Source organism: Schistocerca americana, chromosome 1, assembly GCF_021461395.2.
Source record: "Schistocerca americana isolate TAMUIC-IGC-003095 chromosome 1, iqSchAmer2.1, whole genome shotgun sequence".
NCBI classification, from domain to species: Eukaryota; Metazoa; Arthropoda; class Insecta; order Orthoptera; family Acrididae; genus Schistocerca; species Schistocerca americana.
In genome coordinates, this window is record NC_060119.1 from 567,612,189 (window position 1) to 567,636,783 (window position 24,595).

General features: G+C 42.7%; 1 protein-coding gene across 1 annotated transcript in view; it reads left to right on the top strand.

Annotated features, from left to right (window-relative positions):
• LOC124624962 (dipeptidyl peptidase 1-like) overlaps positions 1-24,595 on the top strand; it is a 55,231-nt gene that overhangs the window by 23,969 nt on the left and 6,667 nt on the right. Inside the window, exons 5-8 of the mRNA XM_047149141.1 lie at positions 6,761-6,903; positions 9,239-9,364; positions 15,869-16,055; positions 22,537-22,648. Coding sequence (XP_047005097.1) covers positions 6,761-6,903; positions 9,239-9,364; positions 15,869-16,055; positions 22,537-22,648 — 568 coding nt within the window. The remainder of the gene's footprint in view (positions 1-6,760; positions 6,904-9,238; positions 9,365-15,868; positions 16,056-22,536; positions 22,649-24,595) is intronic.

The window sequence follows — 24,595 nt, forward strand, 5'->3', positions numbered from 1 at the left end:
CATTTCCCGGTGACTTTCCAGGTTTTATAGTTTTAAGAGCAGCAGAAATTTCAGATACAGAGAAAGTTCTTGAGAAGTCAGGTTGTTCGTTGATGTTGTTTTTGAGCAATGTACGTTTGAGTCGTATATCTCGTTAGCGTTTTACCCCTTGGTGCCCTTTATGTGGGCAGTAAATGTGATGCAATCCTATTAGCTTATATCTGAGTGTTGTCCCTTACTTTGTTTCCACCCAACTTTCTTAGTAATGACCATGCTTCTTTACTTGATGTTTGAAAACTGAGTGACACAGTCTCTATCCATCTAGTACGTCTGTTTCAATCGAGGTTCTAAGCAGGTTATTAGGCATTTCCGGGTCCCCGCTTTCTAGAAATTCGCCTTATTGTTTCTCATTAGTTTCATTCCAAATGGTTCAAATGGCTCTGAGCACTATGGGACTTTACTCCTGAGGTCATCAGTCCCATAGAACTTAGAACTACTTAAACCTAACCAACCTAAGGACATCACACACATCCATGCCCAAAGCAAGATTCGAACCTGCGACCGTAGCAGTCACGCGGTTCCAGAGTGTAGCGCCTAGAACCGCTCGGCCACTCTAGCCGGCCAGTTTCATTCCAACCTGGAATATATTGCTAACTGTAGCCAACTAGGAATTGCCTTCTATTCAGCACTTAGCTCCGACAAGCCTCTCATTGTTTTTTTTTGCATTTGGGAGAATCCAGGCAAGACATTTGTCCAGATTTTTAGGTAGTACATCCCACTTTGCTTTTCTAATGTTCCATCTATGTCGTGCAAAGGATGACACGAGTGGGATATTTGTCCGTATTTCACGTAAGATTGGTCGGTGTCGGCCGTGCGGGAAGTCTTGTAATAAAACTGCGTATTTTGGAGAGAGAATTTATTTTCAGTTGTTACAAAGTATAGATTGAGATTATATTCCTGCCTACAAGCTGTTGATACAAATGTTCCTTTATCCTTTGCTTCAAACACCAAATATCAGCTATTGTCTTCTGCTCAGTTTACAACGACTTCATTTTTCTTGTAGTTCTATTGAGTATAGTGGCTCTAAAAATGTCCGAAATATAAGGTGGGGTTTTGTGATACCGGGATGCCCTGTGGAGACTAAGAGATAGCTGGAGGTTTGTGTATATTAATTACTTAGTTCTCCAATTTTTTATATAACTTTTTAGATGTCATTGAGGTCATATACAGTACATAGATGTGCTTTTTTGAGTGACGATCGTACGTATGTTGTCTCACTATAGTACGTTAGTCCTAGTAAGTCAATGACAGGAATGTTTCCTCTCTGATTCATTTGATCTTCATTTTCAGTATGTGTTTCCTGAACAGCAATAACAATGACGTTATATTTTGATAAAATCTTCTGTAAGACTTGGCATTTTGATTTACTTATGCCTTCAAAATTGATTTAACGGATCTATATGACAGGTCCAAAGTTTATAGCTGGAGTGTCCTGAGGAAAACCGTATGAGTCTGTGTCTCGTGACAAATTTATTTTAACTAGGAGACATTTGAGATTATCTGGCTGCCTCTGCTTATTGGCCTTAGATATTTGCCTTGTGACTTCTTTAGCGCCAACCAAAGGATACGTGTGACTTATGGAATGTCATGAACGCGAACAATCATTGTCCCTATTTAATAATATTAATACAATGTCATTACTATCTGCCATATTAAAATTATCGTTGTTTATTAGGTAACTGTGTTATAAAGAAAGGGCTGTATGTGCGAAACTCTCGTACAATGTAAGAGAGGGCCTGACAGCTCTAATTTAATCAGTATAAATAAGTAAATAAATTAATAATTCCTACAATAGTAAAGCTCCGGCCCACCCATGGTCCCGCCGCTCCAGGAATTTAATCATTCCACGGAAAAAACACTAAAATCAAAGAATAATTCTCTCCATATAACATATTTCACCTCTTGAAGTTAATAAATTGAAGCTTAATGTAATAAACTCGAAATTAAATCACTATCCCTTCACTCAAATACTCTCATTACATAGACGAAAACAGTGAACTTCTAAACAATCGAATCCTGATCGTTTTTTGAAACTATGAATTACAATCACTCGGCCTCTTAAATTCTGAGCTTCCTTCATGTAAATCACACAATGGTTAGTTCAGTATCAACGTCAATAAGTCTGGCCTGGCGCAATAAGAGATTAACGTCAGTCTCAAAAGAATATAAGCCACCGGCTGATGGATTACAACATAATTCATATTTTCTTTATCTCGTCGACAGCTTTTCCAAGTTCATTATCGTCTCGCCGTCACCGCTAACGCCACCTCCAACCATGTACTCCATATCCCCGCGGGTTGAAACACCGCGTAGTGGCTAGTAACTCAACATGAAACAATTTTCTAAGGCAACTGATACAATGATTGTTCCTCACTTGCACACCTAATTCCATCACTCAGCAAACATCTTACGGCACTGACCTAGCATTACTGCTTTAAAGGGAAGAATAAAATAGTACATGGACGGCCGATTTAGTAGAACCGTTACAAGTTCGAGAAAGTGTCATGACTGCTATAGATAATATGTGCACATATAACGTCCACACCTCTATAAAAGCTCTCCTAAGAGTACGTAATTGTGTACAAGGAAGTGACATCACTGGGAAATGCCTAGAAAATGCAGACATATTTGAAGATGATCAACCAATACCTCACTTGAATCTAGTTTTACCATAAATTTCTTTTTTCCCCAATTCTATTCAGTACTTCTTTATTAACTACACTATGTAGCCATCTAATCTTCAGCAGTCTCCTGTAGCATGAAATTTCTGCAGCTTCTAATCTCTTCTTCTCCGTACTGTTCATCATCCACGTTTCACTTCAGTACATGGCTACTCTCCAAACAAAAACTTTAAGTTGAAACTTCCTAACATTTAAAATTATATTTTAAATTAACAAGTTTCTCTTTTCAGAAATGTTTCCCTTGCTCTTGCCAGGCTGCATTTCATGTCTTCTTATCTTTGGCCATTGTCACTTATCTTGCTGCCTAAGTAACAAAACTCAGCTACTACTTGCAGTATTTCATTTCTTAATCTAAATCTCTCGTCATCATCTAATTTGATTCGACAGCACCGCATTACATTTCCTTTATTCATGTTGCCGTTCAGGTCATAACTTCTTTTCAAGAACCTGCACATTCCGTTCAGCTGCTGTTCCAAGTCCTCTGACTTCTCTGACAGAATGACAATATCATCGCCAAACATAATTTATTTCTTCTCCCTGATCTTTAATTTACTTTGTTGATTTCTCCTTTATATCCCTTAAATAGCATCAGAGATAAGGTGTCTTACTGCCTTCTCAACTACTTTTCTCTTTCATGTCCTCTGACTTTCATAATTGCACTCTCGTTTCTGTAACTCTTCTACTTTAGCTTTCGCTCCCCGTATTTTACCCCGATGCATCAATAATTTTAAGGCGGGTATTCCAGTCAACCTAATTAAATTTTTTTTCTAAGTTCGCAGTGCTATGAACGTAGGTTTGCCTTTCTTCCGTCTATCTTCTAAGATAATCCTTAACGGCAATATTGCCTCTTGTGTTCCTATGTTTTTTTCAGTAACAGATCTGATTTTCCACGAGGTGAGCTTCTACTAGTATTTCTATTCTACTGTAAATAATTCGTGTCAGTATTTTCCAACAGTGACCTGCTACACTGATAGTTTGGTAATATTCACACCTGTGAGCTCCTTGAATTGAAATCTGAATCATTTCATGTTTCTTGAAGCGTTAGGCTATTTGGCTTATTTCATACCTTGCACACCAGCTGGCTCTCCAAAGGATCTTCATAATTGTGAGAGAATGTGGTCTAAGCTCAAATGTTTCAAATGTCTCTAAGCACAATGGGACTTAACGTCTGATGTTATCAGTCCCCTAGACTTAGAACAACTTAAACCTAACTAACCTAAGGACAGCACACACATCCATGTCCGAGGCAGGATTCGAACCTGCGACCGTAGCAGGAGCGCAGTTCCGGACTGAAGCGCCTAGAACCGCTCGGCCACAGCGGCCGGCGTGGTCTAAGCCAGGGGACTTGTTTCGACCGAGGTCTTTCCGTGCTCTGTCAGATTTTTCTCGTTCATCTAATTCCTCTTATCCTTTGATAACATTGTCTTTAAGTTTGTTTCCCTTACACAGAGCCTCTATAATTTCTTCCGCCTTTCACTTTCGCTTCTTTGCTTAGTACTGGCGTCTCATCTGAGCTACCGATACTCATACAAGTGCTTCTGTTTTCTACAATATTGTCTTTGATTTTCTGATAAGTGGCACTTTTCTTTCCCCTAGACTGAAATGCCGGAGGTACTTAAGACAACCCTGTACTTCACGCACGAAAGATGTCTGTCACAGGAACGTAATTCACCCATTTCTTGAGTGCTCTGTACTCAGAGATTTTAACAAGCTAGATTAACGGAAGAGATAGAGAAGTTCTAAAGAAGAACTTCGCGCTTCGTCACAGGTTCGTTTAGTCGGCGCATGAATACTCAACACGACAGGCATTGTACCTCTTCTTCCTCAAAAGATGTGAAGCTATCCCCCATGACACAGAGCTCCACAACAACCAATTTGGTTTCTTTCCACTATATTCACGTGATCGTACCAGCTATCTTTTTCCTTCAAATGGTTGCGCCGTGAGGTACAACCCGAAAACTGATACGAAGGAGCATATGCCTCCATTCTTATTGGATCCAATTTTGAATCTGCTGTCACTACTATAAACGGTCCCGTGTCTGCACTGCTGAATGAATGTGATTTTGACTTCTAGTAATGTAATTATATACATCATTACTCATTTTGAACTGCTCTGTGTTATTTATAACAAACTTCATAAGGAAATAAGTGTACTTTGAAGTAATAGTTAAGTTGGCTAATCCATGAAACAAATATCAATAAGATAATCTCGGCTGAGCACCACAGAATTTTCTTACAGTACGTTGTTGAGAAACGAAAACTTTCTCTCTGAATGATGATTTTCCTAGGAACATTACTGCATATAACGTTACTGAGTGGAAATAAGCAAAACATGTTAATTAAATGATTTGCCTCTCCCCAATATTTGTAATGATTCGATGTACAAATGTGGCTGAACAGAGTGGTTTTATGAGTACAAAAATGTGTTTTTCACATTTTAAACCCTCGGCAAATTGATATCTAAAATTTTCAAGCTTCCATCTACATTACTAGAAGTCAAAATCACATTCATTCAGCAGTGCAGACACGGGACCGTTTATAGTAGTGACAGCAGATTCAAAATTGGATCCAATACGAATGGAGGCATATGCTCCTTCGTATCAGTTTTCGGGTTGTACCTCCATCTCGGCTGACCACCACAGAATTTTCTTACAGTACGTTGTTGAGAAACGAAAACTTTCTCTCTGAATGATGATTTTCCTAGGAACATTACTGCATAGAACGTTACTGAGTAGAAATAAGCAAAACATGTTAATTAAATGATTTGCCTCTCCCCAATATTTGTAATGATTCGATGTACAAATGTGGCTGAACAGAGTGGTTTTATGAGTACAAAAATGTGTTTTTCACATTTTAAACCCTCGGCAAATTGATATCTAAAATTTTCAAGCTTCCATCCTAGCAACTATTTACTCGCCATGTGTTACACATATCACTGATGAAGTACCATTAAATGTACAGAACTGAATATGTTCTGTCGATTTGAAACTGATAGGGACACGATTTTCAGAAAACCATTCCTCCAGCTGCTGTATGTATTTTTGGAATGACTACAGTACTTGATTCACCTGCAAAAAGAACTAATTCTGCTTCTTGTCGTTCATGCATGTAGAAAACAAAAGCGGACCTAAGATTGAAGCTTGAGGAACCCCGTAAGTAATTTCTCACCAGTCAGAAAAATCTACCCGGCTTAAATTGGGTGAATATTAAAGCACAACTTTCTGCATTTTGTTTAAATGTGACATCGTTTATTGATGGCCTATACCATAAAAATACGTGAAGAATTGAGTTGCAGGCGTCATCGGATTTCTTCGTGCATTTACGCTGTATTTTTGGCGTGTTGTGAAGACGTTAATCTAGTCAGCTTTGTGATGACCTACATAGAACTTTTACTGTGTCACGTAATCGTCTCCGAAACTTTGACATTGACTCTTCGAGAGTCCCAGGATTGTTTTCTGTGAAACAAATTCAAATGGCCTCTTTGTAATATTACTTAACCTAGAGACTACACTCTTCACAGCGACAATACAGACATGATAGATATGTTATGGGTTTAATGGACTACTATTCGTTATAGCTCTGATAATACATCGAGGACGGTGGGATACAAGCAGAACATGGAGTACTTGAATAATGAAAATCGAACAAATATAGTTTGCAGCTGGCCGTATTTACTTTATTGGTTGTACGATTGTGTATTTCCGGTCTTAGACCATAATCATGTATTTTACAAAACAATCATCGATACCACAGAGGTTGTGCAGTGGTTGTGCAGTCGTACAACCAATAAATGAATAACGATAGCCGGAACGAAATCATTTAGACAATTCATAGCATCTGTGGTCCCAGTCTCAATGAAGATCAATGATAATTCACGTTTTCTCTTTAAATTTTCAGTATCCGAGCTTTTATGTTTGAGGTTTCGGCAATGAGACCTCGTGGGTCTTTCCCCCACAATGTAGCAACTATCTTCAATTCAACTGGTTATCAACATAAAACAATACATTTTAAAGTTTTTTTATATTAACACTCTCTTGCAGCTTACGGAGACATTCACCGCCGATGTGCAGGAGGCGATGGTCACTGAAATAAATCAGAAGCAGAAACTGTGGAGAGCAAAGGCGTATAAGCAGTTTGAGGGGAAAACATACGACGAACTCTTGAGTATGGCTGGTGGAAAGAGGTAAGACGATCGTCTTGTTTAATAACATCACTTTTTTCTGATGGGCGGATTTGTTAAACAGTTCTCAAGTATGAAAGTTAGACATTGGAACACACTTAGATCTTAGTCGTTATTGTTACCACAAGAAGAGCATCGGACATCAAGCTAACACCGTGTAACACCACTACTAGCCATGATATGGTGTAGAAGAGACTTATAAAGTTTCTACAGATATATATCATATTCAACCTATCGTTGATTAGATCCCTCAGAGCAAGAAAACTGTTGATTCCTGCTTTTCACCCGCTGTTACATATACCACCTGCCATTTTCTATACGATTACTGTTTGATTATTTAACGGGCTAGGATCGATTTGTTGCCTGAATGTTCGCCAAACTAGGATGGTACGCGTACAATCTGTAAATGAGGAGCTGTTTTCGTCTTGGAAAACTGAAGTCTCCACAGTACAGTCATCACGAAAATGTGGAAAGATGGACAATACTGAGTCACAAAAATGTTGAAATAAACAAATTGGTTCTGAAAGTGAATAAATGGGCTGAAATCGATAGTAAAACCATCTGCAACACATCACAGAACCATCTAGCGCCTAAACCACATCTTTCCCGCACTATGGTTTGAACGGCATCATTTAACAAGAGATAGTGTTTGAAAGTATAGGGTACTAAGTAGACACGTTTTATTTTCATTTTTGTGGTTGGAAAGTGATGGTCACGCATTATTCTAAATTTTGCAGTCCTCATTAAACGAAGATTATATATCACGACTGGACATACTTCTCGGCAGGGAGTTATTCGCGATACTTATTTTTATAAGAAAAAGACATTTTCAATTGGTCAGTCGCTGTTTTTATGTTTCAAACTGATCGGTTTCGGACAGTGTCTTCGATCTTCAGATCACTTGTTACAGAGTAGCCATTCTTAAGAAACTATCAATTTCAGTGACAGTGGAACTAGGATTGGTTACTCTTCAACATTGAGAGGTGATCTGAAGAAGGATGACACTGTCCAAAACTCTTCAGTTGTAAGCTAAAAGTTCAGCAAACGACAGACTGAAAATAAGTCTATTTCAAGTTTAGATACATCTTTCCTTTCACGATTGCGCTATCCCACTGGAGTATAAATTAATTTGAGGCTACTCAAACGTTATGAACTATAGTATGCGGCATTATCGTAGCGAGCTGCAGGAACAACGAATGTTCTCAGTGGTTGTATTTGTGGGAATAATGCCTGCTAAAGGTAATACTGATGAAGGCGCAGTGGATGTATCATACACATGCGCTACAACGATCTAGAAAGGTGCTGAGATAATCTTTGCAAACATTCTTAACGTTTTTCCTTTTCTGTACTGTTGAGAACGTTTTCTTTTTCCTCTCATACGCCTCTTATACTATTCTAAGTATATTTCAGTATCTATTCTGCCAGCCAAATTCTTACAATCATCTAGAAACTTGCTACAAACAGCGTTTTACCCATCTACACTGTCCGACTAACATTATACTCCGAAACCCACACTGCCTGTTCATAACCATTCGTTTTAACTTAATCTATGTCCCATATTCTCACACCTATCTATCCAGACCTCCATGTGCCATATATTTGTAGATACCTTTTGTCCTCTCATCTTCTGCAACATTCATAGTATACCTGCAACAGCTTCGCCCCCTCTATCGTCAGTATTTATGTTAGCTACGCAAGCAGCGTCAGCACAGGATGGGACCATTCCGTTATTTGTACGTGAAAGAGGAAATTTTCATTACGCCGCAAATTACGGTTTCACCCAATAACATCCATCTATGAAATAAGTTTGTTTGAGAAAATATATTTATCAATGGCCGAAGAGTAGAAAGTATCACACTAAAATTGTATTGGTGAAGGTTTCTTCTACTATGTCTCTTTCTTTTTACTTCTTCTATGATTTTACAATATTTATTTTCTAGTCTACAATTTTGTTTTTATTTTATTCCTTCAGCTGAAAACTATTTTCAGTGCAAATGATAGTTTTTGGATGATTTTACGTATAAAATTTTGTCTGATCACAATTCAGTACCAAGGGATGAGTGAGAAGTTAAACAAAAAATTAGTAAAGGAATGACACTTGGTTTACTATATAGAGGAAACAAAAAGATTGGTTGGTATCAATGCCACCTGTCTTTTCACCTTGCCCATATCGTCAAGTGCAGCCAAAGTAAGTGAACTGGAGTGTGGTTTTATGCAACACAACTATAATTACAACAAACGTAACTTCAGTGTCAGTTGTGTTACATTTTTCCGTATTACCGCTATATTTTTCTTTGTGTTTCCACAGTTTAATGAATGATGGCTTTCTTGTTTGCAGATCGGTAGTGACGGAGTGGCCACAAGCCGCTCCACTGACGATGGAACTGAAGCAGCGAGCCTCGTACCTGCCCAAGCAGTGGGACTGGAGGAACGTCGATGGCGTCAACTACGTGTCTCCTGTGAGGTAACTTAAGTTGCAAGTAGCAGCACTCTACACTATCGCACGCATGGTACCTAAATCCCATAATAAATCCCATTGTCACCATCTAGAGTCGTTTAGTTACAGTAGCCCGAAGTTCAAGGTGTGTCGAGGAAGTACTGAACTTGCGTGAGCACCAGCTCTGCGCTTCGGTCCTCACGCGTCTCTCGATGTCGACCGGCAGCCGTGTCATCCTCTGACATTGGCTCACTCGGATGTGATGTGAAAGGTGTGCGGTCAGCATAGTGCTCTCCTTGCAGTTTTACCGTTGTCGGCTTGCCAGACCTTCTGCTTCTCACTCAAGCAGCTGCTCTGTTGACATCACGAGGATGAGTGCGTCCAGTTATCCCACTAACGAAACCCTTATAACAGTACCAGGAAATGAATTCAGACAAATGGTAGTCAGATCTCTCAGCTACGGAGGCGGACAGTGATCCAGTTACATCAGTAAAAATACACTCCTGGAAATTGAAATAAGAACACCGTGAATTCATTGTCCCAGGAAGAGGAAACTTTATTGACACATTCCTGGGGTCAGATACTTCACATGATCACACTGACAGAACCACAGGCACATAGACACAGGCAACAGAGCATGCACAATGTCGGCACTAGTACAGTGTATATCCACCTTTCGCAGCAATGCAGGCTGCTATTCTCCCATGGAGACGATCGTAGAGATGCTGGATGTAGTCCTGTGGAACGGCTTGCCATGCCATTTCCACCTGGCGCCTCAGTTGGACCAGTGTTCGTGCTGGACGTGCAGACCGCGTGAGACGACGCTTCATCCAGTCCCAAACATGCTCAATGGGGGACAGATCCGGAGATCTTGCTGGCCAGGGTAGTTGACTTACACCTTCTAGAGCACGTTGGGTGGCACGGGATACATGCGGACGTGCATTGTCCTGTTGGAACATCAAGTTCCCTTGCCGGTCTAGGAATGGTAGAACGATGGGTTCGATGACGGTTTGGATGTACCGTGCACTATTCAGTGTCCCCTCGACGATCACCAGTGGTGTACGGCCAGTGTAGGAGATCGCTCCCCACACCATGATGCCGGGTGTTGGCGCTGTGTGCCTCGGTCGTATGCAGTCCTGATTGTGGCGCTCACCTCCACGGCGCCAAACACGCATACGACCATCATTGGCACCAAGGCAGAAGCGACTCTCATCACTGAAGACGACACGTCTCCATTCGTCCCTCCATTCACGCCTGTCGCGACACCACTGGAGGCGGGCTGCACGATGTTGGGGCGTGAGCGGAAGACGGCCTAACGGTGTGCGGGACCGTAGCCCAGCTTCATGGAGACGGTTGCGAATGGTCCTCGCCGATACCCCAGGAGCAACAGTGTCCCTAATTTGCTGGGAAGTGGCGGTGCGGTCCCCTACGGCACTGCGTAGGATCCTACGGTCTTGGCGTGCATCCGTGCGTCGCTGCGGTCCGGTCCCAGGTCGACGGGCACGTGCACCTTCCGCCGACCACTGGCGACAACATCGATGTACTGTGGAGACCTCACGCCCCACGTGTTGAGCAATTCGGCGGTACGTCCACCCGGCCTCCCGCATGCCCACTATACGCCCTCGCTCAAAGTCCGTCAACTGCACATACGGTTCACGTCCACGCTGTCGTGGCATGCTACCAGTGTTAAAGACTGCGATGGAGCTCCGTATGCCACGGCAAACTGGCTGACACTGACGGCAGCGGTGCACAAATGCTGCGCAGCTAGCGCCATTCGACGGCCAACACCGCGGTTCCTGGTGTGTCCGCTGTGCCGTGCGTGTGATCATTGCTTGTACAGCCCTCTCGCAGTGTCCGGAGCAAGTATGGTGGGTCTGACACACCGGTGTCAATGTGTTCTTTTTTCCATTTCCAGGAGTGTATTTCCATTCACAATATTGTTACAAACGTTTAAATTCTTCTTATAAATCCCCATGGTATCTACGTATGTTTTTTTTTTCAGCAGCTCTGCCATAAATATATTCTGGAAGACGTTGACAGGGACAGCAATTAGACCGTTTATCTGTCACGTCGTTTTAGATAGTTTCGATGCTTCCAAAACGGTGTTCTCCCAAGCGGGACTTGATTCTCGAGATGAAGAAGGTCTACCGGAACCACATTTTGACTGTAGGAGGTTTCGAATAGCAATGCCAAGTTGTGGTTGTCCAAGGACTCCCAGACGCGAAAGATGATGTAGCTGATTCTATTCTTCGTCTCTAAGGCATATGCACATAGTTTATAAGAGCTGAATAACTGTTTTTCCGTCGTGAATTCCTTGTGAACCACACCCCTGTCGTTGGAAACGACAATGAACGTTTTTTTTCATTCGACTTGATTGTTCTTTTCATGTTCCGTCGAAGGGACTTCAAGATGTGGTATTCGCAACTTTGGCGCTTCTTCTCAGAGTAAGGTTTTGTGAGGAAACAAAAGAGGGCGGCTTCTGGGAGGTATTACTTACTTACATGTTCCACAGATTATTTTAATGACGTTTTATCGAAATCTTGTGGAAAGAGTAAGTTTTCAAGTAATTAATACGTGTAGTTTCAGTGGATGTCTACATATTAGCCATGAGCAATTTCCTAAATGGCACACTGGCCTGTATATAACATTGTAACTACATATAAAAGTACTTCTTTTTTTTTATAGACTACCAGTTTTTAAATAAAAATCCGTCTGTGGAATAGAAGGAATTCTACAGAAGAAATGAGTTTAGGTTGTATAGGAAACTTCCTTTATTACCTATCACACATTTCGTGTTTTCGGAGGAATGATTAACATTTTTTGTTGATACATACTGAACTCCTTTCTGAACAACTGACAACTTTAAAATTAGTAATCCTGCTTAACTTTTGTTCTAGTGTTGTAGGTATGGACATCATTATTTTTCTCAAATTGCGATGGATCATTTATGATGAATTTCATTCTGAAGATGCATTTGAAATGTCAGAGCAGTACCTACAAAATGATTGCGGGTGTCCGCTACATGTCTTTCTTACTGCTTGGTTTTGTCCAAGCAGTACATTCATTTTAAGTAATGAGCTGCGTCAGAAAATTATTCCGTAATTCTCTGTTGGGTGCAAATATACAAAACATGTTAGGACTTTGCCCTGTCTGTTTCCAAGACTAGCAATTATAAGAAGAACAAAAGTATCTGAACTAAATTATTTGAACAGCTCACTAATATATTTCTTCCAATTCAAGTTTTCATTATTTCGTACATCCAAAAATTTGGAGCATTCTGCTCTCTAACGACTGCTGTTCATGTGCTGCACACATTATTCTTATGACTATTTGTTGCACACAACTGATTTTAGTGCGTTTTCTCAGAATTAATAGTCTTTTATGTGTATGAAATTAATTTACAAGCGACGCGAGTAATTTGTCTTTACAAAATGGCGTTATCTGCTCCAGAGGGGCGTATCCTGTAGCACTGATGACAATGGCTGTCAGTGACCGCGACGTAAAGCAGAAGTATTTATAAGAAGAATGGAATTTATTATCGCCTTTGGTAGCGAGAGCAAAGATCGTTGGGATGGACAGAACTATGTAATCTAGATTAACAATGGCATATAGTCATCGGAAAAGGGTCTATTAAATTTAGACAAAACAGTACGTGGCAACATGCACACAAATACATTTTTAGGAATACACAGAAAAAGAACTGTCTATAAAACGGTAGTCACCAACAGAGTAATCCATCAATGACCTAACGGGAACTGAGACAAGGGCAGGAATGATGAGGCGGGCTCATCTCGCCAGCTGCTCAGGTGGGGAGGGAGGAGGGGATGGATCCCACCTCAGATGGTCACATTTAAGGCTCCTATAAATGATCAAACAATGTGTTGAACTTCACTAGTTATTGAAGTTGGCAGTATGCGGCTTTGGAGAATTCTACACTTTAATGACTCTTATCCATTTACTATATAGCCCGCCTGCTTAGTTGAATAGTAACGTGCTCGCCTCCCACGCAGTTGGGTTGGAGATTTTCTCCGCTCTTGGACTTGGTGTTGTGCTGTCCTCATCATCATTTCATCCTCATCACCAGCACGAAATTCACCCAATGTGGCGTCAACTGAAATAAGACTTGCACTCAGCGGCCGAACTTCCCGGATGGGGCCTCCGGCCCAACTACGCCACACGATCATTTCATTTCATGTACTACATAAATTGTTGGTATGAGTATTTGTCGTACATATCTGAATTTAGAGTTTCTGTCAAACATAGAGCGTGTTCGACGTGTTCTGATTGACAGCCGACTTGACGGCGGACGCTGTTTGAGTTGATATTTCGCCGTGCATGTTTAGCGAGAAAGAGTTTTTCTTATTATATCATATGTTGCCCCAATTGTAGAAACTACGATCAAAAGAGTATGTGGCTATAAACAAAAGAGCACTGGCTGTTACCGAAATGGTTGCAGTGTTGTGTCTTCCTCAGCCATATATTATACAGGAATACTTTGCGAAAAAAATCAATATTCTACGTTCAACATACAAGTGCAAATTCAATAAAATAAAAATCGAAGCTCTCTGGTTCCTCCACAGACGATGTGTATTTTTCCATGTTATGGTATCTTAAGGAACTTAGATTATCGTGGGCACATTTATCTCTCCGTTTCAATCATTTTCTGGGCCAGCGTCTTGTCTCCTTTTTCTTTTTCATTCACAGTGCCAAAATCAATGCAACAGCCATTCCGACCAATGTCAAAATACTTTATGACAGCTGTTTCAAAAGTGATGTTAAATTTGACAAACTGTATTGGTACCGCTTGTTTGACAAAGCCGTGGCCAGCGAACAGCGAATTTGACAAACAAAGTTAGTTGTTTAAAGCAGCCTTAACACAAGCCGGGAGTAAGCGCCTCACACAGTGCAAAAAGGAGCGAACGCCTTGTACACAGGCAGCTTACTGTGTCCCAAGTGCCAGGCTGTCCGCAGACTCAGTATTCTCACACCTACAGGCCCCTACACGATCAAACAATCTGTCAAATTTTACAATGTTTGTCAAATATTTGACGCTATACGACACTGTTTTGCTTGTTTGTTACGCAGCGTGTTTGACACGTCTGAGAGAAATTTTAACTATCGATAATTTTGATAAAAATGGTGGACTTTGTTTGTGTTCACGTTTAGCCTTGTGTGTTTAATGAAAATGAGTTTTACTACAATTCATCTTAATATATTTTCACTTTCCACAAGAATTGAAACAAATCGGGGCTAAACACAAAACAGCGCTGGCAAGTACGAAAGTGGTACTTGCCACCCTCCGGTTCTTCCACGACGATGTATATGTTCCCATGGTAGGTATTTTAATGAACTTTGATTAGAGGATCGAGTGGGAGAGAATAATCATTCACATACTTGTATCTTCGTTTTCAATGTAAAGGCGAAGTAACTGGGTTATTAAAAGTCGGATTGTCCGTTTGGAGAAAGTTTATGCAATCATCAGGTTCTGAGTGTAACATTTCTTTCAACAGATTTCCGTGGGTGTATTTTTCCTTCAACCATTTCCTTTATTAGCCTCTTTTTCTTCTCTACACACAGCGCTAAAATTAACGCAGAAAATGCTTTGTCTGCATTGGCAGCCATTGCAACTAGTATTAAAGTGCTTCACGACACGAACAGCGTCTGCTTCATAAGTGAGGTTTAACTGACAAACTCTGTTGGCATGTAAACGGACTTGTTTGACAAACCTTAGATAGCAAAGAGCGAATCTGTCAGACAAATTTGATCGCGTATGAGGCGTTACAAACCAGAGCCGCATCTGCTAGCAACAGGTTGGAGCCAAGGGACCCACACCACAAAATCTTATAACATAAAATGGGAAGAGTAGGCTCGGATGCCACGTGAGTATTTTATGGACAACTAAATTGGTATGCCGTTATCCACATGCGTTTACGTGCTTCTGGGCTTGCGTGGGACTTCTGAATCTCCAACATGTGTGGATTTAGTCAACTGAATCGCGCAATAACGCCATTAATATTAATTCGGTTCACAACGTATAACTGTGAGGCTGGTACATAACTCAGTGGTACTTGGTAATGTACCATCTTGCATGTTTCATTGGTTGTTTCGTTTCAATATTGCACTCTAGCTGGCTAGAGATATGGGGAAGGGAAGGGGGCGTAGCTTCCTGCTGATAAGGATGATGATGCCACTGATGATGTCATTGATAATGATGATACATTAATGGTAATAACGATGACATCAATTATAAGAATGATGATTCACGAAAAGTGGTCCAGAACACGCATAGCATTCCCACTATCACGCAATAACCTTTCATTCCTCTACATGATAATTTAATAATATTTTGAATACTTTTTTGTTCTTGTCTTGTAAAGGGACGATGGCAAGTACAGACCGTCATTTCACGTGTTGATAGCAAGGTTCTGGCGCTTGATACACGAAGATTTTCATGTGTAATAGTGGTTTCAGTCTATTAACGTATTAAAGCTAAGTAACGCACTTTGTACAGCGGGTGTACCGTGTGTCTAGGGACCAGGCGAACTGCGGGAGCTGCTTCGCGTTCGCGTCAGCCGCCATGCTGGAATCTCGGCTGCGTATCAAGACCAACAACACGCTGCAGCCGGTGCTGTCGGTGCAGGACCTGATGGGCTGCAGCGTGCTCGACCAGGGCTGCTCCGGGGGCTTCGCATACCTCGCTGGAGGCCGCTACGGAAAGGTACTGTGCGACCTGGCGACGCCACTCAACGCTGCATTCTTACCTTTGAACAAGTAGTGGCGTCACATGTGAAACACACATTTCGTTTCGTCTACTGTTTGTTTCCGCATAGCCGTTACAGACCTTCATGAACTGTGGGAAAGCGCAAATCTATGAATTTATTACCAGGAACACTGGTGGTGTAACCAAAAAATCAGAAAAGTATAATTTTGACAATAGTCTGCTGACGAGAATAAAAGTTACAAGGAAATACATTATTGTAATAAACGAGCACAGGCCTGCGTGGTCATTGTCAACTTCAGGAAAACTTTTCCTGGTTGTGATAGTTTTCTTTGTCGCGAATTCAGTTCCCCAGAGGATAAAATCACTCTTCAGCCACAGGTTTTATGCATTTAATAAATACTGCAAAGATGGAAAAGCCTGTGACACAAGCCAGTGACCGGTCTACCGCCCTTAGTGCAAGTAGAGTGCAGCCTCTCTTTGTCGCGGCACAAGTGAGGGAGGGATGGCGGGCCCTAGCCGGCTGTTACCTCTAGGAAACATTTGATAACAGGCTCCATGGACATGGTTCTATCATAGAGGGAGTGAAACGAAGAGAAATCCCACCTCCACCCATGATTAAACCACGCTCTACCATCTAGAAAACCAAGGCCATACACATTTAACAAAATGTGTGTATATAGACGTTGACTGTGGATGTTGTATAACAGACACAGTCCCTTTGACTGTTTAGAGATGTCACTAAACCAGCCCAAAGATGTAAACAATCATGCATGAGCAGCGCCTATTAGACGGAGGTGGTCCGACAGCCGATCAGTTCCAGTCATTCCACCAGGAACGAGGTACACGGCTCGAGTTCAACCCTGCTTAGACGGTTAATACCGCTATTCGATCGCGTCCGCATTGGTGCTTTGTGCCAGGAAGGGCTCTCAATTAGGGATGTGTTGGCATCTCGGAGTAAACCAAATCGATGCTGTTCGGACATAGAGAAGATACAGAAAGACAGGAACTGTCGATGACATATCTCGCTCAGGCCGCCCAAGGACTACTACTGCAGTGGATGACCGCTACCTACGGATTATGGCTCGGAGGAACCCTGACAGCAACGCTACCGTGTTGAACAATGCTTTTCGTGCAGCCACAGGACGTCGTGTTAAGACTCAAACTGTGGGCAATAGGCTGCATGATACGCAACTTCACTCCCGACGTCCATGTCGAGGTCCATCTTTGCAACCACGACACCACGCAACGCGGTATAGATGGGCGCAACAACATGCTGAATGGACCGTTCAGGATTGTCATCATGTTCTCTTCACCGATGAGTGTCGCATATGCCTACAACCAATCGTCGTAGACGTGTTTGGAGGCAACCCGGTCAGGCTCAACGCCTTGAACACACTGTACAGCGAGTGCAGCAAGGCGGAGGTTACCTATTGCTTTGGGATGGCATAAGGAGGGGCCGACGTAAGCCGCTGGTGGTCATGGAAGGCGTCATAACGGCTGAACGATACATGAATGCCATCCTCCAATCTAGAGTGCAACCATATCAGCAGCATATTGGCGAGACATTCGTCTTCATGGACGACAATTCGCGGCCACATCGTGCACATCTTGTGAATGACTTCCTTCAGGACAATGACATCGCTCGACTAGAGTGCCGAGCGTGTTCTCTAGACATAAACCCAATCGAACATGTCTGGGATACATTGAAAAGGACTGTTTATGGACGACGTGACCCACCAACCACTCTGAGGGATCTTCGCCGAATCTCTGTTGAGGAGTGAGACACTCTAGACCAATCGTTCCCTGATGAACTTGCGGATAGTATGCCGCGACAAATACAGGCATACAGAAATCCAAGAGGACGTGCTACTGGATATTAGAGGTTCCGGTGTGCACAGCAGTCTGAACCACCACCTCTGAAAGTCTGACTGTATGATGGTACAACATGCAATGTGTGGTTTTCATGAGCAATAGAAAGGGCGGAAATTATGTTTATGTTGATCTCTATTCCAATTTTCTGTACAGGTTACGGAAGTCTCGGAACCGAGGTGATGCAAAAAAAAACTTATATACATATATAAAGTTTTAAAAGTGATAAAAATTGTCAAGCATAGTATATATATTGTGCGTGTGAAGGAAATTATGTTGATAAAATACACTATGTTTGACAATTTTTGTCACTTTTAAAACTTTTAGATGATTTCTCATTTCAGTTTCACTATAAACAACTGATGACGGTGTAATGCTATTGGAATATAATGGTGCTGGTGGCGCATGAAAATGATCATTTTGTTGAAGGAAGTGCAACAATGAGTATGATTATGGAGCATATTGGGACCACAGGTAGAGACAAGTGCCACTGAGGGGAATGTAACGGGTGGGGGGAAAGTAGATGGATCATGTGGGATGGAGCATTATGAAAAGGGCTGGACGGAAGAGTATATCTCAGGACGGATTTAATTGTAAGATAGTGGAAGCTGGTTGAAGTTCCGACGGGATAGAATGGATAAGGGAAAGCACATGGAGGGCTACCAGCATCACACCACAATTTATTATTTGTTAATATTGTACTGGGTGAGGAGCTGAAAATTGTGGTTAATTCATTTGGTATGGAGGTGCTCCAAGAAGAGATGAACGTGTGGCAAGTGCATGAGTTGGTACAGAATGTGTATTGGAAAGATAGGCGGCTGCAGGAAGCGAGGCAGAGTGCATATTTTCACAGGATTGCGAGGGATTTGTAGAATTTAAGGGACTCTGAGACTAGGCAGTATTGGAATATGTTTGGATGACGTGGATGAGGGATTTATAGATTAGGATAATGGGAGAAGGATGTAGACACCAGGTGCGACCTGTTAGAAATTTTAGACGATTTTATGCCTAGTGCCGGATTGAGAGGTGTGCCTTCCATGTTAGTTTGCTGCCTAGGGCTAGACCTGAATACATTACTGTTTTACTGAGAAGGATGGGCTGGCTGTAGATGAACAGGTGGAAATTTAGACGACAGAAATGGTGAGCAGTACGGCGACGTGTAGTGTCTGGGAAATTCGGAAATTTATGTTAAGTACTATGGAACCAGACTACTGAGGTCATCGCCCCTAGGCTTACGCACTACTTCATCTAACTTAAACTAACTTACGCTAAGGACAACACACACACCCATGCTCGAGGGAGGAGTCAAACCTCCGACGGGGGAGCCGCGCGAACCGTGACAAGACGCCTGAGACCGCACGGCTACCCCACGTGGCTGTGGCTTGGCTGTCCTGCGAATTTACTTGACGTTTCCACGTGTCGCACCATTCGACTATCAGATTCATGAGGCTGTAGAGGGAAACGTGCAAGAGGAGGGATGTGTGGTGTGTAGCAAGATACCCGAAATGTTAGGAGCCTATATCCACCATCGTGATTCATGTCGGCAGACTGCTTCGGAATAATTTCAACCACCTGCCCGTACCCTCCTCTTCACGGTAAGTGGCTGCCTTGCTAGTACACGACCAAGTGAATACACCACCCTGAGAAGAGCATTTGCAAGCGTGGTCGAAACGCTGGTCTGTAAAACAATATGACGATGCCATCACATACCCAGAAGCGGTTAACTGAAGACTTTTGTAATAATTTTCTTCATCTGCTACATCCATACCACTGGCTCAAACTGTGACAAGGGAAGCATTAACCCAATTGCTCACCATTTCAAATGTAACAAATGCTGCTCCATAGCAATACATTTCTCAACTGTTGTCGACAAATCGAGGTTCAAAGATTGACGAGTCTTTTGAATATGATACGAGAACGCCAGCTGTCGAACAACGGTGTAAGTGCTGGGATATACCATTCGTTTTCTCAGTGTTGCTGACAGCCTGCTGCAAGTGGGACCTGCGGAATACTGCACACCTTCCTGTAGAACCTTTAAGGAAGTCTGGTCCAAGAGCATATCTCTCTCCACCTCATGGTCTGAACGAATGATGGATGAGTCAGTATTGTGTACCATGACTTGTAATTCGCGACACGTCTAGTCTCCTGCCCCATACAGCCGCTCACGTTAGTGCCGTTATCGTGATTGCGCTGGGACAGAGGCACAGTCAGCGGCGTTTAGGCGCTCCTGGCGCCACTACTATCCGCGGTGGAACAGCGTGAGACGAGGGTGCAGCAGTCAACCGCTCCGCTTGGAACGCGGTACATGTTCCGGGACACAGCACCGTGTGCGCGTTCGGATCGCCGGTGAGTGACGTCAACATTCAGCGCGGGGTGTGAAGATCTCGAAGTGGCGACCGAGGTTGCCAGCTCAGGCTGTGCTCGGAAGTGGACAGCGGCATGGGAGTCTTGGGCTCGTCAGAAAGGGAGCCACAGGGAACAGTTGTGGACGGCGTGGTGATCAGTTGCTGGATGGCCAAGAGTAAGCGATGGCTGCAGAGACCCTACAAACTGTAAGTTGCAGAGCTGTCGGCACGACACCACCAAAGTGAAGTATAGGCGTGAAGGTTTTTCACTGTCAGAGAGCTTTTGCCAGTAATACATGTCGTGTAAACAGTGCCGAGAGTCAGCCAGGTAGCAGTGGTGGTGGTGGTTGTTGGGATGTGTAAGGGGGACTAAACAGCTAAGGTCATCAGTCCCCCATTCCTAAAAACAGGCGAGCCGAAAATTTGCGGAGCAGGTAAAAACCAAAGGGGGGAGTGTGGGGAAAGATCTCAGATAGTCGCGCACTGCGAGTAGACGGCAATCTCCATCTGCAGAGACCTGCTCGCCATAGCTCTCAGTCAAGGAAAACTATACCGGCATTGTCGGGAGGGCTGACAGCAGCCAACGAGTAGTGTGCCGCCATACTGTGTCCCAGATTAACGCTGTATTTCGCAGGTTGTACGCGACCACATCTTGCTAATATATTTTGCCCTACTCATGCACACATTAAATAAAACTACCCATAAAATGGCTTGTTTTGAGCCGTAATATGTGGCCATGGTAAGAAATCGTCCGTTTTACCACATAAAGTAACAGCACGAGCAGTTAGCCAGTTTCGAAATTTCTAGACTTTTCAACGCAGCAATAACATATAAAAACGACTTGGAGATATTGTATAGAATTAACAAATGAAAGTAGAAAGTATTGGGACTGGAGAGACTCTATCCGATGTTAACATGAAAAAGAAGACTAGTAATCCAGTGCACCGTACACTACGCCACATCAACGACGCAACACATTCTCCTCTAAACATTTCCTGACGTTATCGGAAATGTTGAGACTACTGTCGCGATGGATACGCACTGATAGTGAGTGCCAGCGATGTTTCGGCAAAAAAAAAGAACCACTGAAGAAGGCTGCCAGGAAGTGGACTCAGGACGAATTTGCGCATTTAGCTAGTTTGTAAGAGGAGAGTCCAGCGTTATGGAATGTGTAGTTACTGGGCTCCAGGAACTGAGATAAGAAGCAAAGTTTGCTGCCTGAAATGGCACAAATTTCCAACTCTTCCACAGAAGAAGTTTACCAAAATATCCACAATTCAAGGAATCAGGCAAAGTAGTTTTGTAACTTAGATTAATCAAGACAGAGAAACAAGTGAAGTTATGTTTAAAAGTAATTGTTTTGGAACTCGGAAAATTCCTAGTTAACTTCAGGTATTAAAGATGCATCTATAATTTTACATGGTATGCATCGATTATATTATCATATCGAGTGTTGAAAAACAGACCTTATGGAATTTACGAATATTTCCTTAAGTCAGTATAAGTAAAAATAAAGTTTAAATAAAAGTATGCCCGGAAATGCTTCAGTTATCAGGTATCCACCTCATATAGCTTTTGAACATCTATGGTTGTCAAGATGCAATTGGTGTAATATTACTTCATCGTTATTGTTACTATACCAGATACTAAAGTGAATAACAGTAGCTAAGGCGTTTCATGCACAAACGGTCTGTCTTTAACACTATTGGATTTGCGTACAACAGTATCTAGACTGGCCATTTTGAGTCCCATTATAAACAGTACTTCTTCCATCTCCATTGCTGTCATCCACGTAAAATTTCGGTATTGCTGTCGATTTTCCACCACAAGCTCTACAGTGAGATGCTTGCATGCAACGCGAACACATTCGTTTATGTTTTTTCTCTACCACTAACAGTATTAAAAGTGCATCTGCAGCCCGACGCTCTTCCATCTCAGACCCATTCCGTCACCACACAAGGAGAGTGTGCTAGAAATAGAATGCACTCTGTTTTGATGCTGTTAAATGTTATTCTGTTCTCTGAAAGTCACGTGTTGATGTTGCTGACTACCCTTTCGGCTACATTACTCATATCACGTTGCCAGCCTTTCTCAATATCACTTGTGCCATCGACAAAGAGAAATGATGTGTGTCTGTTATACAGAAATATTCTTCAGTAGCTAGTCGTTCTATAGCATATCATATCGCAGTTTACTATAGGTTGCTTTCATGTCACATAAAAAGAAGGCTTGTTCTCGACATGATTGTTGTATTTTTGGTGCAGGACTACGGCTTCGTGGAGGAGGAATGCAACCCGTACCTGGGCGTGGACGGGGCGTGCACCACCAACCAGACCTGCAAGCGGTACTTCGTGTCTGACTACAGCTACGTGGGCGGTGAGTCTCAATTCTGACTGCCGACGATACTATCAACTCTGTCACGTGTCTTGAGCTCTCCATTTTGACGAGCTTCAGCATTCACACTCCTGATTACATTAGCTGATCAAAAGTACCCGTCATTGGGCAATGTAATCCAACCGGGACATTTCAGCCCATCAAAATCTGCCCAGGTCGACTGTTCATGACGTGATTGTGAAGTGGAAGCCCGAAGAAACAACTACAGCTAAACTAGGACCAAGCAGACCTCATGTACTGGCGGACAGGAACCATTAAGCACTGTGGTCGGTGGTTGTAAGAAATTGCATGAAATCAGCGGAAGGAACCACTCCTGTGTTCCAAAGTGCTACCAGCGGTTCAGCTAGCACAGCAACAGCACACAGGCAGTTAAAAAGAATAGGGTGCAATGGTCGAGTGGCACCTCATAATGCACATATTTCCGTACTGAATGCTAAATGACAGCCAGGGAAGACGATTGTTTGTTTACTCTCTCATAAAACAGCTCCTGTGACAGAATGGTTTGTTGACAATAATATTCCTGAAAGTGACTTGCCTGCCCAGAGCTCGACCTGAACCCAATGAGATACCTTTGATATGAGTTAGAACGACTAACAAAAATACCTTCTCTAGTCTTTGTTCTCGGGAAAGAATGGGCAGCTATTCTTCCACAGTCATTCAGGTACCTCGTTGAAAGTGTCCCCAGCAGACTTCAAGTTGTCAAGAGTGCTGTGTTGGAAGCAGAGCGCTGCTGCCGACAGATTGAATGGACCAGTAACGTGTCTCATGTGGCTGGGAATAACCAAACGCTCTACTGGACGTAGGCACGGTAGTATAGCTCACAACGCGTAAGAAGCGTGCGATACCAGCGCTTTCGTATCGGGCAGATTGTCCGACTTACTGAGGTCGTGTATGCACTGCGCTACTCACGTGGCATTCTGTGAATTTTCACATCTTTGGAGACCTGTGTGGACATTGGTTTCAGGCGGACGAGAAAGTGCAAGAGTGAGTGCGATTGTGGATCCGTCACCGGCTGGCCGCGTTCTAAGAAACAGGAACTGATTGTCTTGTTTCCCAGAGGGATAAATGTCTTAACGCACATTGTAATTAGAATGAAATTTTCACTCTACAGCGGAGTGTGCGTTGATATGAAACTTCTTGGCAGATTAAAACTGTGTGCCGGACCGAGACTCGAACTCGGGACCTTTGCCTTTCGCGGGCAAGTGCTCTACCAACTGAACTACCCAAGAACGACTCACGCCCCGTCCTCACAGCTCTAATTCCGCCAGTACCTCGTCTCCTACTTTCCAAACTTCACAGAAGCTCTCCTGCGAACCTGATAGAGCACTTGCCCGCGAAAGGCAAAGGCTCCGAGTTCGAGTCTCGGTCCGGCACACAGTTTTAATCTGCCAGGAAGTTTCACATTGTAATTACTTTTGAATGGAAACATTCCATGATCCCATCGTTGAAAGCGTTCGGTTTTCATTTGACTACCCTTATAAATTGTCTGTAACTTGATGGCTATAATTGGCTGTTAAGGGAATTGAAACACACAACTCTCACTCAGCGGTTTATACACTGTTAACAAAATCCCATGACTATAGTTCTTAACAAAATCACATAGCTATAGTTCATATCGTAGTTGGCATCAGAATGCTGTCGCTTATTTTCATGCATTCCCATTTTAAACGTTGTCTTAAAATATCCCGAAAGTCGGGGTTGGGGGAGGGGAGTGGTGGGACGGGCGGGGGGGGGGGGGGGCGGTCGTACCTGTTTTCATTATTTTGCTGTGTGAAGCTCAGCAGCAAGCAAGATATCTGTCGACTGTTGAGTTATGAAACACAGCTTGTTTGTGATGCATTCAGATAGTTATGCTTCACTTACTATGGTGCAAGACTGGTGTGATACACTAACATGCCATCTGTTCACTTACGATTTCGTTGTTGCAGA